Source organism: Dictyostelium purpureum, assembly GCF_000190715.1.
Source record: "Dictyostelium purpureum unplaced genomic scaffold DICPUscaffold_52, whole genome shotgun sequence".
Classification (NCBI taxonomy): Eukaryota; Evosea; class Eumycetozoa; order Dictyosteliales; family Dictyosteliaceae; genus Dictyostelium; species Dictyostelium purpureum.
In genome coordinates this window covers 31,427-48,926 of record NW_003519389.1, presented here as the reverse complement: position 1 = coordinate 48,926, position 17,500 = coordinate 31,427, and the positions used below count along the sequence as shown (strand labels likewise).

Here is a 17,500-nt window from a genome sequence, read left to right as displayed (position 1 = left end):
AATGGAAACTTTGATGATAATAAAAATAATAATAATAATAATGATAATAATAATATATTAAATAATTATAATGAAATAAACTATCATAATCAATATCAACAAAAAAATTTAAAAGAGGAACAAGAACACCAAGAATTTGAAAATGAATTAAGAGCTAAAGAAGAAGAATACTTAAAAAATCCAAATAATTCAACAATGATTAATATTTCAGGTGTCATGGTACCAGAAGATATATATGAAAAGAGAGTTGAAAAATGGAAGAATGATTTCAAGAGTATTTTTAGAAATTTAGAAACATTAGATATTGACTTTTCAAAGGCATCCTTTGGTTTACCAAAAGATACAACAGTAAGAGGTATATTTTGGCGTGTAGCTGTTGGTACTTTACCAAAAGATCCCAGTACATGGATAGAAAGAACAAATAGTTATAGAAGGAAATACGAAACATTCAAAAAGAACTATATTATTAATCCAAGAAATTCAACTGAAAATAAATCTATTCAAATTAATGATGACCCACTTTCACAAAATGAAGATGTAAGTATATTATTTATATATTAATAATAATAACAAATAAATAGAACTATTATATATTAATAAATTTTTTTTTTATTATTAAAGAGTTTATGGAATCAATTTTTTGATAATGAAAATGCACAAAAAGAAATTTCACATGATATTTCCAGAACTTATCCAGGCATTTCATTTTTTGAAAAACCAGAAATTCAAGAAATAATGATTAGAATTTTATTTATTTTTTCAAAACAATATCCAAAAATCAAATATCTTCAAGGTATGAATGAAATTTTAGCACCAATCCTATATTCAGTTTATAATGATTCACATTGGTTCAATAATAAAGATGTATTTTCAAAGAGAAACTATGATAAAAAGAATAAAAGCCATGCTGGTCAATTTTCATATGTATTTGATAACTCTGCCGAAAGAGAATACTATCCATCAAACCCAATTCCATATCCTTCAGAAAAAAGAGATGGCCTAAGTTCTTTTCTTCGTGACCCACAATACTTTGAACATGACTCTTACTTTATTTTCGAGTCATTAATGGCAACAATTAGTAAATGGTTTACCTCCCCACCATCATCACCACAACCACCACCAAGAGTTCAAGGTAAATACAAGGAACTTTATGACCTTTCCGAACGTGATGCCTCTGATCAAGCAGTAAATATTATTGTTGTAGAACAATGTCTTAGAATGTTTGAGGATCTTAAATTTATCGAACCACAACTTTATACCTATCTCAAGCAAGATCTTGGTATCGAACCACATTTATACTCTTTGCGTTGGATTAGAATTATGTTGGCTCAAGTGTTCCCATTAGACTCTTTATTAATTCTTTGGGATTCAATCTTTAAAGAATCAATCACAGAATTCCTTCCATATATTTGTATTACCATGTTGGTAATGATCAAAGATCAAATTTTCCAAAGAGATTATTCTGAATGTCTTCAAGTATTATTCCACTATCCTGTTACCCAAGATATGCCATTACTTTTAAATACAACCTATAATATTAGAGATAAAATCGCTATGGCAAGACAACAATATAATATACCAAGCTCAACTCCAATATCAACACCTTTACAAACTACACTCTCTAGACGTTCTCAAACTATTAAAAATACAACACCTAGCTACCCATCAACATTCACCCAATCTACACCACCACCATCTACCCATTCCTCAACTACATATAAAAATTTGGCATCATCAGCAAATAGCTCTAGATATTCAAGTGGTAATAATAGTTTAAAGAATAGCCAACATAGTTCAAGTGGATCAATTTTCTCATCCTTTACATCAACTGTTAAACAATTCATCAATGATGTCAATGAATATAACCAAGAATCTGAATTATTCAAGGAAAATCAACAATTAAAAAACTCTAAACAATTATTACAAAAAGAAAATGATACATTAAAAGAAACTCAAACCCATGTAGTTAGTAGACTCGAAAGAATGTTATTCTCATTCAATGATTTTAAACAAAAACATATTCACGACGACCAAGATAGTTTTGAATCAATCGATGCAATGGAAAAAGAAATTAATTCAATTTTAATTGAAGTTTTAAATACAAACAATAATTTTTCTGATAGTCAAAATAATATTAAAAAAAAATCAACATCACCAACTAGTAACAATAGAAATAATAATAGCACACCATTAACTACATCTCCATCAACTGTTACCACCAATACCACTAATTCCGTATCAACTGCATCCCCTACCAACACTATCAAAAATATACAACCACCAACTCAAGAACAATCATTATCATCATCAAAACCAATAATACAAGAACAAACCAATAGTAATAAAAATAATTTAAATTATTACAATAATAATTTTAATGAAAATAATAATAATGAATACAACAGTCCATTCCAACAATATTCAAATGAAAATAGACCAAATCTTGGTGACATTAGAAATGATGATGACCACTTTGTTCAAGTTCAATCAGATAAAAAAGAATTTCAGTTAGTAACTCTATCTCTACCAAATATTCCAGTTACTGAAGATGATCTTGTCGAAATTAGAACCAGTGACACTACCATCGATGATGACAACAATGAAATTATTGAACAAATTAATTTTAAAAACCAATTAGAAGCTAGATGGGGTTTTAAATAGAAAATAAATCACTTATTAAAAAATAACTGTATCTTTTTTCTTTTTTCTTTTTTCTTTTTTTTTTTTATTAAAAAAAAAACTTTTATATTTTTTATTTTATTTTTTTATATATTTATATACACTAGTATAAATTTATTTAATATAAAGTTTTAATAAAGTTTTATTAATATATTTTTTTTTAATTATCACCAACAAATTTAAAAGCTGCTTCTTTTTCTTCGACTAATTCTTTACGAGTAATTTCAATTTTATCTTTGCTAAAGTTATCTATGCTTAAACCTTGAATAATAGTGTATTTACCATTTTGACATTTAACTGGATATGAAAAGATGATTCCTGATTCAATACCATATGAACCATCAGATGGGACACCCATTGAAACATATTCGCCTTCTGGAGTACCAAGTACCCAATCTCTCATATGGTCAGTGATAGCTTTGGCAGCTGATGCAGCACTTGAGAATTTTCTAGCAGCAATGACAGCAGCACCTCTCTTTTGAACAGTTGAGATAAATTCACCTTGAAGCCATTTTTCATCGCTGATAACATTACCAATTGGTTGTTTACCACCTGGGAGATTGATATAACCGCAACGATAATCTGGGTATTGAGTTGATGAATGGTTACCCCAAATGATAACATTGTGAACATCTTTAACATTTACACCTGCTTTAAGAGCAATTTGAGATTTAGCACGATTATGATCCAAACGAGTGAGACAAGTAAAGTTTTCTTTGGCGATATCTGGAGCATAGTGCATAGCAATGAGACAATTGGTATTGGCTGGGTTACCAACAACTAAAACTTTAACATTTTTATTGGCATAGTCATTGATGGCTTTACCTTGGACTTTAAAGATTGAAGCATTGGCTTTTAAGAGATCAGCTCTTTCCATACCATCTTTACGTGGCATAGCACCAACTAAAATAACATAATTTGCACCGGTGAAAGCTTCTTTAATATCGGCTGTACAAACTACATCTGTAACTAATGGATAGGCACCATCTTGAATTTCCATTAAAACACCCTTTAAACTCTCTACCATTTGTGGAATATCTAATAAAAATAATTTAACCTTTTGTTCTGGTCCAAACATATCACCTTTACAAACATTAAAAATTAATGAATATGCAATTTGACCTGCAGCACCTGTAATAACAACATTAGCAACATCTGACTAAATAATCGTTATTATAATTATAATTGAAATAAATGTAAAATTAATATTTTTTTTTTTATCTATTTTTTTTTTATTTCTTTGTTCGGAGATTAAAATTTTATTCCGATTTAAAACCAATAAAATATATTTAATATTTAATATTTAATATTTAATAATTACCATTTTCAATATGAAATACTATGTGATAAATAAAATAATATATATTTGAGATAAAAATGAAAAAAAAATGAAAAATAATAATAAAAATAAAAAAAATATTTATGTGTATTACAATGCGAATTTAAATTTTTTTTTTTTTTTTTTTTTTTTTTTTTTTTAATTTATTTTTTGAACAATTTTTTTTAATTATTATAAAAAAATAAAAATTAAAAAATAAATGAAATTTTTTTTTTCTATGAACTGGTGATTTTATTTTTTATTTTATTTTTTTTTAAAATGAACCTCCAGAGTTGTGGTTTTCAAACAAAAAGATATTTTTTTTAAAATAATAAAAAAATAACTTTATTTTTTTCTTTTTTTTTAATAAAACATACAAATACCTAAAAATAATGATAATAATAATATTTTTTTTTTTTAACCCCATATTTCTGGAGAAAAAAATTAAAAAAAAAAAGTAACACATTATTATAAGTTATAATAACTTATAATAATATTTGTTTATCACATTATTTTCAAAACTACAATATTATTTTAGTAATGGACAAATTATTTTTTCAAGTATTTAGAAATTTATACATCAGAAAACTAATTTTTTCAAATATTCACAATGATGGAAAATATTGTTATAGTGGGACTTCAGTATTACGTGTATTTATTAAGCACAAAAAGTTTAAAATTTTATTAGATAAATTAAGGGCTAATCAATTTATTTTTGTCGAAAGTAAAGGTTTATTCCAACTATTTGAAAAATATACAGTGAACCCATATTTTGATGAAATTTTTGATTTATTATGGAAGAGTTATAATGAAAGAATTAGAGCACTAGATCCATTATTATCCATGGGTAATTTAAAACTTTTAAAATTTATTTATAGTAAATATTATTCAAATAATAGCATCTCAACTCCAACAACTAAAATAGATCAAATTTATAGAATTTATGGTTTATTACAAGTCTCATTAGATAATTCAGAAAATCTCGATAATTCAGAAAATCCCGTTAAATTAATCGAATTTATTAATCAAAATATTAATAATAATAGTAATAATAGTAATAGCAATAATATTTATGAAGATAAAATAGTTCACCAAAGAAAAAAGCATAAACCTGAAATAAATCAACAATCCTCTTCTCTAAACCAACAAAAACAACTTGATAGAAAAAAAGAATTAATAGAATCAATTTATTTAAACAAAAAGATACCAATTTTTTTAAATAAAGGGAAACCAACTATTTTAAATACTTATTTTCTTAGAAACGCATTTAAAAATATACAATTTTCTAAAGAAGATTTCCAATTAGATATCAAGTCTTTAGTTATTAAATATAGAAATGAATTATTATTGGGTCCATCAAAAACTATTGATCGTTTTTCAAACTATTCAAAAGAATCTTTAGAAATCTTTTTATTATTTGTGCTTTTTTCAGATTATCAGGTAACAATAGATAACAATTTTTATATCAACAATCTCATCTTTTTAAAGTTTCAACTCTTAGGAAAAGTAAAAGTACCAGGATTTTATGAAAAGTTCGAACAATACAAGTTTCTTTTAGCTGAAGAATCAAGTATAAACTCAACTCAAGATTTAATTGCTATGGTCGAAAATATTGAGGATAATGATCAAGAAACTCTTTTTTATTATTTCGATGGCTATTATATTTATCATTTACTCGAAAAGAATGAGTTTGAAAAAGTAGATTCCTTTATGAACACCAGTTTTGAATTCGAAAAGTACAAATCACAATATATTGGTATCGATTATCAAATAAAACAAAATGCTGTAGTCATTTTATTTTATTATTCATTTTTTAAATGTTCAGTCGAAGCATTCAATTTATTTGCCAAATATAAACAATCTCATAATTTCGATAAGAGTTTAAGCCATAGATCTGTTACCATCAAAAATTTAAATATAGAAAAAATCAGTGCATCAAAGGTAGCATCATTCTTCGAACATTTACTATCAGGTGCCACTTATTTAAAACCAGAACAATATGAAATTATATATAGTCATGCAATTTTCAATTACCCTGGTGAGGTTTTAAAGATTGCTTTATCATTTCAAGTATTCAGACTTAAATATATAGAGTGTTTCAAAATTTCATTTTTTGAAATGATAAGAAGTTACTTTATTTCAATTGTCAAAGTTGATCCTTTAAAAATCGAACTATTTCTCCAATTCTTTGATGAATCTAAAGATTCAGTTAAGTATGTATCAGATCTTTTTAATAGAACAAAACCAAAACATGTAGCTCAAATATTATCACTCTTTTTACAATTTAATAAGTGTAAAAATAACAAATTTATTCATAGATCAATAAAAATTCTTCAAAGAAAAGCACAGAATTTAGACATCAACGAATCAATTATAGTTTTTAAAGAAATTGATCAAAGTAAAATTCAAGACTATTATTCCAAATATTATGAAAAAAATAAAAAGGGTGCAATCAAAAGTTATTTCTTAAAAAAATCAAATATTTTATTATCCCACTTTTTCATATCAATTATCAATTTAGATGATTCTTTTTTAAAGATCGTCTCGGTATTGAACAATGATACAGTTATAACAATAAGTGATGAAATTAAACAGATTATTTGTAGTAATGGTACTTTTTCAATTAGATCAAACGAAAACAATAATAAAAGTTTAAAGATTATAAAATATTTAGTTTCAAATAACCTTTTAAAAGAATTTGGTTCACAAGAATTCTATAGTTGTTTAACATCATTGTTTTATCCATCCAGAGAATACCTTTCAGAACTAGCCTCATACAATCAAGAGTTCCTAGATACAAATAATGAAATTATTTTAAAACAGGTTTTTATTACCAAGGATGATTATATCTATAACGAGGAAATAGGTTTGGAGTTAGCATCAGGAAATTATGAATCAATTATTAGGTATTTAGAAAACAATAGTATTAATACAAAACAAAAACTTTATAAAATAACTCACAGAATTTCAAATTCCTATTATTTTAAAAAGCTTTTCGAACCATTAATTAAAAATAATTGGTACAGGGGCTCAGCAATGAGATTTTTAAGTAAAAATTTCAATAATGAAATATTCGAATATCTTTGGGAAAACTTTTATAGCACAGACGACTTAAAGAAATCATTTTTATATGATATATTCAAAATGATTCATAAAAATGACGAAGGGGTTCGAGATTTTTCTCCATCCATCGGATATATACTAAGAGAAAAGAAGGATTTCATTTCAAACATTGATTTCGATAACAACGAATTCATAGATATAGTTTTAGAAAACTCATTATTATATTGCGATATTTCAATTTTCAAGGCTATCAAATCAATTTTCAAGTCTGCTAATTTCACAGCCACTCAATCTTTCTTGCTAAGATTATTCGAATCGGACAAAATTTACCTGTCACCTCAAGTATATTGTTGCGATGTATTAGAGTTTTTATATTACAATAACTACATACCAAATTTAAAAGAACTATTGGGCAAAGAAATACTAGATAAAATTTATATTGATCATGGTAGCGAGATTAAAATATCTAAATCAACATTTATACTTTTACATCAAATAATTAAATTACAACAAATAAATAAAAACTTAGAATAAAAAAAAAAAAAATTATTATCTATCTAAATTATAATGATATTCTTTATTTAACTAACTAATATTTTAAAATGTTTAAAAAAGAAATAGTAATTATTAATAATAATAATTATTTATTCTTTTTTTGTAAGGACCAAGCAATGTGGTCTGGTATCATCATGAACAGATTCGACTCTAAAACCGGCGCTATCAAAGAGATGTTTCCATTCGTTGAGAGTTCTTTCTTTTGAGTTTAAGGTTTGCATCATTAATAAGTCCATGAAAACTTCAAATCTGGTACATGATTTTGGATTGATAACAGTTTCGAAAACAAATACTTGGCCACCTTTTCTAATGTTCTTTGAGATGGTTTTTAAGATTCTTGAACAATCTTCATCGGACCAGTTGTGTAAAATATGCTTTAAGATATAAGCATCGGCTTCTGGAACAGATTCAAAGAAATTGCCAGAGACATATTCAACATTTTGATTATGGCTTCTTTGCTCACTTGGTGTATCTAAAATAACACCCATATCAAAATTAATACCCTTAACTTTTGAATTCTTTTCGACAATAGAGTTAATTAATCTATAAATTTTTAAAAAAAAAAAATTAATATTAATTAATATATTTAATTAAATTTATCTGTATTAAGTATATATCTATAAAAAACTTACAATCCATGACTTCCACCAATGTCAACGATTGTTTTGAATTTTGAAAAATCGAATCTATTGAGAACGGACTTTAATTCGAGGTCGGTACAGTCTCTCATAGCATGAGTGAATAAATTCTTGTATTCTTTATTTTCTTTAAAGATATCCCAGAAAGTATCGACATTAAAGACGGTTTGTGGAGCATTTGATTTACCAGACTCTAAAGTATCTGGGAGGCACTCGATTAATTTGTACATGACATCGTGGGTTTGGAGTTCACCAATGGATTTAAGTTTACCACTTTTAGTAAACATTGAGCTGGATGTTGTCTTTCTAAAGGTACCAATATTTTCTTTATCTTCAACCCAGAGATTATTTGGAGTGGCACTGAAATAACGTAAAACTCTATAGCAAACATTTTCATTAATATTGACAGCTTTGGCGACCTCGGTATAGTGTTTGGCACCATCTTCTAAGATATCACAGAAGCCATGTTTCATAATAAAATAAAACATTCTTGATTGTAAATGACCAGTAACAAAGTTGGTCATAACCTCGATAGATTTATTAATTTCAATTGATGTTTCGTTTACTTGCATTTTTTTTAATATATATAATATAATATTTTATAATAAAAGTATAATAATAATAAATAACAATTAATTGTAGTTGATTTAATTTTATGAAATTATTATGTATGATTAAAAATTATTTTTTTTTTATTTATACAAAATTTAAAAAATTAAAATTATTATAATAGTTATTAAATTGATTTATTATTCCATTATTAGGTATCATATGTGAATCTATTTATTACAATTTGGATTAATTAGATCATTTTATAACCATTTTAGTAGTGTCCATTTTATAATAATTATTATTTTGGGAAATTAAAAAAAAATAAAAAATGATTTAAATTTTTAAAAAATGTTTTTTTAATAATTTAAATAAATTTAAAAAAAAAAAAAAAAAAAAAAAAAAACGAATCGCTTTTTTTATTTTTTTTTTTTTTTAAAATTTTGTTTTGTTTAATAAAAGTGTAATAATATTATTTTAAATTTTATTTATTTGTATTAAATATTATATTATAATGGGCGAAATTCAAAGAGGTCGTGGTGGTTTTAGAGGCGGTTCATCAAGAGGTGGAAATGGTGGTGGCGGTAGAGGCGGTGGTCGTGGTGGATCATTTAGAGGTGGTCGTGGTGGCGGTAGAGGTGGATCATCATTTAGAGGTGGAAATGGTGGCGGTCGTGGTGGTGGCGGTAGAGGTGGATCATTTAGAGGTAGTAGAGGTGGATCATTTAGAGGTGGTAGAGGTGGTTTTAATAATAGAAATAGAGATGATAATAATGAACAAGAACAACAAAACAACAATAGTAATAATAATAATAAAATTAATAATAATAAAACTAAAAATAAAAGAACAGCTGATGATTTAGGTGATGATTTTGAAATTGACAATTCATTCAACGATAAAAAACAAAAAAAAGAAAAATTTGACAATGATCCAGAAGAAATGAATGATGAAGGTGTCAATGGTACACCAATTCGTAAAAAGCAAGAAAAACAACCAAGAAAAGAACCAAAGAAAAAGAATTTAGGAGATTTAGAACCAAGTATCGAATTTATGAGTAAAGAAAATCAAGCCATTTTATTCAGTAGAAAATATGCTGAATTATTGAAATTAAATAACTCTCAAGCCATTTCATTCAAGGAGGAACATTTCATCGAAGCAAAAGATATTGAAGGCGATTTACCAGGCTTTTTAAAGAATCTTCATCCAGTTTTAGATACATTCCCAGATAAAAAGAAATATAAATGTCAAAATGGTGCACCAATTGTAACTATTGCAACATGTTCTGCCACAAGAGCCATTGGTATTTCAAAAGTTTTAAGCGAATTTAATATTTTCACTAAAGTTGGTTTATTCTTTGCAAAACATAAGAAGATCGAAGAGCACATCGATGTTTTAAATAAATTCCCATTACGTATCGCCGTTGGTACTCCAAATAGATTGTTCAAATTAGCAGAAAATGGTTGTTTAAAACTTAAAGGATCAGTATTACAACCAACCACCGATAAAAAACAACAAGAAATTAACTCTAAAATTCAAACTGATGAAACCACTCGTTACTTAATCGTCGATAAAAGCTTCAAAACTTTAAAAGGAGAAGATCTATTTAGAATTTCTGGTGAAGATTTCTTTGAATTTTTCAATTTTGCCTGTAAAGATTTAGTTTTATCTGGTCAAATGAAAATTGCTATGGTTTAATTAAATTAAAAAAAAAAAAAAAAAAATATAAACAAATAAAATAAAGAAAATAAAAAATATAAATTTGTATTTGTTGTTTTAATTTTATTTAATTTTTTTAAAGTATTTTAGAATTTTTTTTTAATTTTTTTATTATTATATATTTGTTTATTTCTTTATTATTAATATATATTTGTTTATTTTATAAATTTAGAACTTCATCACATTGCTTCGATCAATTTTTTTTTCTTTTTTTGCAATTTCTACAAATATATTACCCCCATTTTTATTATTTTTGTTATATTATCAGTCTACAAAAAAAAAATTTCCTTTTTTATTATTTATTTATTTATTTTTTGGTGGGGTAATATTAACCCCACCACTTGTATATCTATATATTGATTCTTATAATTTAAAAATTAATTATAATAATGTTATTTAAAAGTAATTAAAATTAAAAGAATATCTATGGTTAATGCGCCAAATTATTTAACGGTTGCTATGTTGATATACCAATTTATTAAAAACTGGCGCACTAACCACTTTTGTTATATTAATTTTTTTTTTTTTTAAATTTTTTTTTTTTTTTTTTTAAATTTAAAAAAAAAAAAAAAAACTTTTTCATTATTTAATTAATTATATATTTAATATATATATATAACAAAAAATTATTTTATTATTATCCATTAGTATTTTTATTAAAAAAAAAAAAAAAAAAAAAAGTAAATAGAAAAATGATTGAAGAAAAAATAGAAATTAATAAAATCCCAGCAGAAACCGAATATTATGATGTTATGGGTGGCTCACATAGATGGGAAGTCAAAGTACATGACCACGGTTCAGTTGCATTAGTTGACTCTATGCCAAGATTAGCTCCAGTTGGTCAAACTGCTGATTTTGCTATTTGCCAAGCTGCCAGAGTATCATATGGTGCCGGTACTAAAAAAGTTTCAGAAGATAAAGGCTTAATTCGTTATTTATACAGACACCAACATACTTGTAAGTAATTAATTTAAAACTCTATCGCAATAGAAATAATATTAATAATATAAATAGCACCATTTGAAATGGTAGAATTTAAATTTCACTGTGTAATGCCAGTATTTATTGCACGTCAATGGATTAGACATAGAACTGCCAATGTTAACGAATATAGTGCTCGTTATTCAGTAATGCCAGATAAATTCTATCATCCATCTGCCGAAGATGTAAGAAAACAATCTGTTTCAAATAGACAAGGTGGTGAAGAACAATTAGAAGCCAAAACTGCCCAAGAGTTCTTAGACTATTTGGATAAAGTTGAAGAAAACTATAAAACCTACAACAATCTCTTAGAAAAAGGCTTATCACGTGAACTAGGTCGTATTGGTCTCCCAGTCAGCATTTACACCGAATGGTATTGGAAAATCGATTTACACAATCTTTTCCATTTCCTTAGACTTCGTATGGATAGCCATTCACAAAAAGAAATTAGAGACTATGCAAATACTATTTTTGCTCTAATCAAACCAATTGTTCCAGTTGCTTGTGAAGCTTTTATGGACTATGCCTTTGAAAGTATTAAATTAACACGTTTAGAAATCGAAGCTATTCGTTCTGGTAAACCAATCAATACTACAAATAAAAGAGAAACTGAGGAATGGGAACAAAAGAAACAATTATTAGGTTTGGATAAAACCTCACAAGCATAAGATAAGCATTTTAATGCTCATTAATATCTGTAATAACATCCCATCAACCCTCTTTTTATCTATCATTCTATTGTACAAATTCATTCCCAAATAAAATCCTTGATGGTTATTCATTTTGATAAGAATAACTTAATAATAAAACTAAAATATTTTTTTTAAAAAAAAAAAAAAAACTTTTTTTATTTATTTAATCGTCTAATGAAATTTCAGCATCATCTTTATATTGTTGCTGTAATTCGTGCTGTCTTTTTTCTTGTCTTTGTTCCTGTCTTTGCTCTTGATTGGCTTTTAGTTGCTCTTTTTGAATCTCTTCTAAATTACCTGCATAAGTATTAACATCCAATTCTTTGACGATCTCTGGGGTTATTGGTGAGTCATTTGAAATAACCTTTAATAAATTTTGATATACTATATCTTGTGGATTTTCAAATGCTGGGGGTAAATAGGTTAATGGACTAAAATTATCTGGATCGTGGCAATATGTATTTTTTATATAATTCTCTTGTTTAATCTCCAATGCATCTTGAATTGTTATCTCATTATTATCATTTATATTATTTTTTAGTTTATAAATTTCAATTAATCTGCCTTCAATCTTTTCAATATCCTCTGGGGTTAATAAACTATTTTAAAAAAAATAAAAATTAATATAAAAGCATTTATATATTAAATTAAAATATACATACTTTGTAAATAAATTTGGATCTAATGGTTGTGGATTGTAACTAGTATAATTTTCTTTAATGTGTTTAGTTTTTGACTGGATTATTAACCATTGTGGATCATAACAAAGTTTGAGTGGTGCTTTTTCTTCAAATTGTAAAACTTGTAAAAAATCTCTATTAGGTAAAACTTTATCCAAGGCAAGGAATCTTGTATTTAAAACATTATTAGAGTCATCGGTATCACTGTTTGGTGCTTTTATAAGCTCTTGATCGTTTTCATTAACATGAGGATAAAGTGCTGCAAACTTGACGTGTAAATGAGCTGAGAACCAAAACTTTGGTTTTAAATGTTTAAGCAAAGCCATAGTAGCGGGGTTACCTAATTCACCATTTTCAATATTCTCTATTAATCCCTTTTTAAAACGAAGCAATGCCTCTTTATTTCCATAATCGACGATACCAAGTGGCCAATCATGAGAAAATACAATATCTAAACGTGGTACACCAAGCTGCATCATTTTGAACACATCAAATTCTCTAAGATGATAAATACTTCTTTGATGATTTTCTGAAAATGGCTTGGTTTCAAAGTAACCTTTTTGGTAATCATATTCTTTAAATATACCTGAAATACCACCAATTCTTAACCCACCAAAATTAACTACATTTGATCTGCCCATATAATAAATATTTTCACATAACCATCCACCATCGTTTAACTCTGAAAAATAATTTGATGATTCATGATTTCCTCCAACTACCAATGTTAATATTGGTGCTTTAACTTTGCCGCTATAATATTTGTAAAAAGATCCCATTGTTCTATATTTAGGTTTAACAGCCAATGATTTCAAATCGTTTTGATTTCTTAATGCCTCATAATCTCCACAACAAATTAATAAATCTACTTTGCTATTTGTAACTTTTTCGATATTTACTAATGAATTATAAATGGTTTCAATTTCACCATGACAACAACCTTCTATTGCAATCTACATTAATAATTAATAGTATTATCGTTAGTATAATATTAAAATTGTAAATTCTCTATAAAATATCTTTTTCATATTACAAACCTTCATATTTTATTTTTGTAAATTTAAATTTTAAATTGGAAATGAAATTAAAAAAAAAAAAAAAATATTAAAAAAAAAAAATAAAAAAATAAATAAAAAAAAAAAAAAAAAAAAAATAATTAAAATAATTAAAATTTTTCTTGTATATTTATTAGATTATTTGAAATTTATTTAAATATTTATTAGTTTATATATTTTGAACTATAAATGATCAACTATTTGTGAAGTTTAAATATTAGATTGTATATCTCTTTGAAAAATCTAAAATTGGAAAAAAAAAAAAAAAATATGGAATAGTATTTTTAAAAAATTAATCTTTATTTAAATTGTTTTTGTTTTTTGTTTTTTTTTTGTTTTTTTTTTTTTTGTAAAATATAAAGGTAATAAAATAAATATTAGAAAATAAATTATCCTCAAAAGAAAAAAATAGAAAGGAAAAATGAAGTATTATATTATAAGTGATTGATTGAGTATTATTAATTATTGTTATTGATTATTAATTATTAGGTTAAATAATTATTATTATTATTATTTTAACGAGCTGGACTTGCAACACCATTACCCTCTCTTTCTCTTCTTCTATCATTTGATCTGCTTCTTTCTCTTCTTCTATCGTTGCTTCTTGATCTATCTCTTGATCTGTCTCTTGATCTATCTCTATCTCTTCTATCTCTTCTTTCTCTTGATCTATCTCTTGAACGATCTCTATATCTATCACGTCTGTATCTTGGTGATCTTGAACGTGAACGTGAATAACTTCTATCTCTACCTCTTGATGAATATGGTGCATAACGTTTCTTTGGACAATCTTTAGCAATATGACCAGTCTATAAATTAAATTTAAAATGTTATTAGCATAAGATTTACTTCAATAAATTTGCTATTAAAAATTTTTACTTACACTATTGCAATTGAAACAAGTTCTATTTCTTAAATGGATTTCTCTTTCTCTTTCTCTATCTCTATCCCTATTATCTCTTCTTTCATAATCTCTGCCGTTTCTAAAAAAAAAAAAAAAAAATTATGGTATTGGGTTAATAAGATATTTTTTAATTAAATTACCTTTAAAACAAGACTGTTTTTTGAGTCTCAAATGGCCTCGCTCTGACTCGTAAATCGGTAGTGTAATAGGCGGGGCTCGAGACAAAATACATTAACAACAAAAATACTCAGAGAGATCTACCAGAGGTTAATACACACAAAAAACTACTATCATCATCATTACTATTACTATTAAATAATAATAATAATAATGTGGTATGATACACGACATGGAGAGAACAGACACCCGTAAACTCAGAGATTAGCTGCACATGTACTCCTATCATCACATAACATTCTATTACACTACCACTATCTACGCTGCTGCACTAACACTACTATACTGATCGTTATCGTCTATGTTGTAGAATCGCACGCGGTTACTGATATGCCGGTATATCGTTGACTTATTTGATTGGTCAATTGTTTGTTGTTTTTACTATGGCATTCTTTTTTTTTATTGTACACTTATTAAATTATAAATGGGGAGATAACTATTGATATTTAAATATTATATTAAAGATTAATTTATCTTTCTCCCAATTTTTATGTGATTAATTATATACTATTATTATATTATATTTATTTTTATTCACTATTATTGTTATAATTATAATTATTTTATTGTATACTATTGTTTAATATTTTTTTTTTATCTAACTATTTAAATCCAAAAAAAGTAGTGATGATATGAAAGTAAAAAAACAAAACAAAAATAAAACAATAATAAACCTCGTAGATAAATCATTTAATCTCTGTAGAAAAAAAAATAAAAAAAAAATAAAAAATAAAAAAAAAAATTATTTGTGATAACTTACCTTCCTTTTGGACAACTACGAGCCCAATGACCACGGCCTCTGCAAATAAAGCATTCATCTGGATGTTTTTTACCACTGTGGGATTTTTCAACAAGAATCTTTTCACCGTCGACCATGGAATCATGCATTTCTTCAATAGCTTCTCTGGCACTCTTATCATTATCAAATTCCTAATTTAAAAAAAAAAAAAAAAAACCAAATTAATAACTAAATCATATTAAATTATTTAAAGTATCTATACATACAACAAAAGCATAACCATTTTTAACATCACATGATAAAACTCTTCCAAATTTGGTAAAGGCATCTTCGAGTGATTGTCTGGTTGTTTTTTGAGAAATACGACCAACATAGACTCTACGTTCAGCTAAAAGGTTGAAATCGATATTTGATCTTCTTCTATTTGATCTTGAACGTGAACGATCTCTTGATCTATCTCTTGAACGATCTCTTGAACGATCACCACCTCTTGAACGATCTCTGCTTCTATCTCTTGATCTTGAATGGTCTCTTGAACGATCTCTACTTCTATCTCTTGAATGATCTCTGCTCTTTGATCTTGAAGGTGATCTTGAAGTTTCTTTCATATTTGAATCACCATTCTCTTTTTTTGCAACACCATTACCATTATTCATCTCCTTATCTCTACCTTCATCTTTAATATCACCATTAACACCATTTAATTCATTATTTTTCTTTTCATCTTCAACTGGTGAACGTGATCTTGATCTAGCTCTTTCCATCCTATTTATTTTATTTTGTTATATATTTATTATTAAAAAATATATAAAATTGCAAATTATTTTTATTTATTATTTATCTATTTATCTATTTATCTATTTATTATTAATTTATTATTATTTGAGATATTATTTTTTTAAAAAAAAAGAATATGCTGTATAAATTTACGAAAAAAAGTAATATAATGGTATTGTTATTTTTTTATCAAATTTAATTGTAAAAAAAGCAATACTACTCTTTATAAATTTAGAATTAAAAATTAAAAATAAATTATAATTATATATCTATAAAATAAATAAAAATTATTTGTGTTAATAAAATAAAAAAATTAAAAAATTTTAAAAAATTTTAAAAAAATTTTTAAAAAAAATTTAAAAAAATTTGAAAATTTTTTTTTTTTTTTTTTTTTTTTTTTTTTTTCCTTTTTTTTTTTTTTTTTAAAAAAAAAAAAAATTTTTTAAAAAAAAAAATTTTTTTGAAAAAAAAAAACTTCTCTTTTTTTGGTTTTTTGGTTTTTTTTTTTTTTTTTTTTTTTTTTTTTCCCCCCCCCCCTTTTTTTTTTTTTTTTTTTTTTTTCCCCCCCAAAAAGGAGTTTTTTTTTTTTAAAAAAAATTTTTTAATTTAAAAATCCCCCCCCCATTTTAAAAAAATTTTTAAAAATTTTTTTTTAAATTTTTGGGGGGGGGTTTTTAAAAAAAAAAAAACCCCCCCCCACAAATTTTTAATAAAAGTTCCCCCCCCCCCCCCCCCCCCTTTTTTTTGTTGGTTTTTTTTTATTTATAATTTTTTTATTTTTTTCGCGGGCCGCGCCTGGCCGCGCCGGCGTCAATTTTTTTTTTTTTTTTTTTTTTTTTGGGAAAAATAATTTTGGGGAAAAAAAAATTTTAACCCCTTGAAAAAAAAAACAAAAAAAATAAAAAAAAAAGGCCCCCCAAAAAAAAACCCAAAAAATTTTCAAAAAAAAAAAGGGGCCAAAAAAAAAAAAAAAATT

At 25.5% G+C, this 17,500-nt stretch overlaps 9 protein-coding genes across 9 annotated transcripts in view; 4 read left to right on the top strand and 5 right to left on the bottom strand.

Annotated features, from left to right (window-relative positions):
* Positions 1–2,661, top strand: part of DICPUDRAFT_149640 (uncharacterized protein) — a gene marked incomplete at both ends in the record, with an annotated part of 3,477 nt that extends 816 nt beyond the window's left edge. Inside the window, 2 exons of the mRNA XM_003285711.1 lie at positions 1–537; positions 622–2,661. The exon at positions 1–537 is cut by the window's left edge and continues 816 nt beyond it. Of these exons, the coding sequence (XP_003285759.1) occupies positions 1–537; positions 622–2,661 (2,577 nt within the window). The remainder of the gene's footprint in view (positions 538–621) is intronic.
* Positions 2,662–2,839: 178 nt separating this feature from the next.
* On the bottom strand, positions 2,840–4,003 carry DICPUDRAFT_76668 (uncharacterized protein; the record flags this gene model as incomplete). Its single annotated transcript, XM_003285692.1, has 2 exons — positions 2,840–3,838; positions 4,001–4,003. The coding sequence occupies 2 exons, from the start codon at positions 4,001–4,003 to the stop codon at positions 2,840–2,842; spliced, it is 1,002 nt and encodes a 333-aa protein (XP_003285740.1).
* Positions 4,004–4,537: 534 nt separating this feature from the next.
* On the top strand, positions 4,538–7,594 carry DICPUDRAFT_76667 (uncharacterized protein; the record flags this gene model as incomplete). The annotated part of the gene is made up of 1 exon (XM_003285710.1): positions 4,538–7,594. The coding sequence occupies one exon, from the start codon at positions 4,538–4,540 to the stop codon at positions 7,592–7,594; it is 3,057 nt and encodes a 1,018-aa protein (XP_003285758.1).
* A 110-nt stretch (positions 7,595–7,704) lies between these two features.
* DICPUDRAFT_29825 (uncharacterized protein) lies at positions 7,705–8,825 on the bottom strand (the record flags this gene model as incomplete). Its single annotated transcript, XM_003285691.1, has 2 exons — positions 7,705–8,158; positions 8,248–8,825. The coding sequence occupies 2 exons, from the start codon at positions 8,823–8,825 to the stop codon at positions 7,705–7,707; spliced, it is 1,032 nt and encodes a 343-aa protein (XP_003285739.1).
* Positions 8,826–9,316: 491 nt separating this feature from the next.
* DICPUDRAFT_76665 (uncharacterized protein) lies at positions 9,317–10,498 on the top strand (the record flags this gene model as incomplete). Its single annotated transcript, XM_003285709.1, has 1 exon — positions 9,317–10,498. One exon carries the CDS (start codon positions 9,317–9,319, stop codon positions 10,496–10,498), a length of 1,182 nt encoding a protein of 393 aa, XP_003285757.1.
* A 713-nt stretch (positions 10,499–11,211) lies between these two features.
* Positions 11,212–12,168, top strand: DICPUDRAFT_149635 (thymidylate synthase; the record flags this gene model as incomplete). Its single annotated transcript, XM_003285708.1, has 2 exons — positions 11,212–11,476; positions 11,534–12,168. 2 exons carry the CDS (start codon positions 11,212–11,214, stop codon positions 12,166–12,168), a joined length of 900 nt encoding a protein of 299 aa, XP_003285756.1.
* A 187-nt stretch (positions 12,169–12,355) lies between these two features.
* DICPUDRAFT_86844 (uncharacterized protein) lies at positions 12,356–13,915 on the bottom strand (the record flags this gene model as incomplete). The annotated part of the gene is made up of 3 exons (XM_003285690.1): positions 12,356–12,791; positions 12,855–13,825; positions 13,910–13,915. 3 exons carry the CDS (start codon positions 13,913–13,915, stop codon positions 12,356–12,358), a joined length of 1,413 nt encoding a protein of 470 aa, XP_003285738.1.
* Positions 13,916–14,442: 527 nt separating this feature from the next.
* On the bottom strand, positions 14,443–15,237 carry DICPUDRAFT_76662 (uncharacterized protein; the record flags this gene model as incomplete). Its single annotated transcript, XM_003285689.1, has 3 exons — positions 14,443–14,736; positions 14,811–14,910; positions 15,110–15,237. The coding sequence occupies 3 exons, from the start codon at positions 15,235–15,237 to the stop codon at positions 14,443–14,445; spliced, it is 522 nt and encodes a 173-aa protein (XP_003285737.1).
* Positions 15,238–15,698: 461 nt separating this feature from the next.
* On the bottom strand, positions 15,699–16,511 carry DICPUDRAFT_76661 (uncharacterized protein; the record flags this gene model as incomplete). Its single annotated transcript, XM_003285688.1, has 3 exons — positions 15,699–15,705; positions 15,769–15,938; positions 16,014–16,511. 3 exons carry the CDS (start codon positions 16,509–16,511, stop codon positions 15,699–15,701), a joined length of 675 nt encoding a protein of 224 aa, XP_003285736.1.
* Positions 16,512–17,500: the final 989 nt, after the last annotated feature.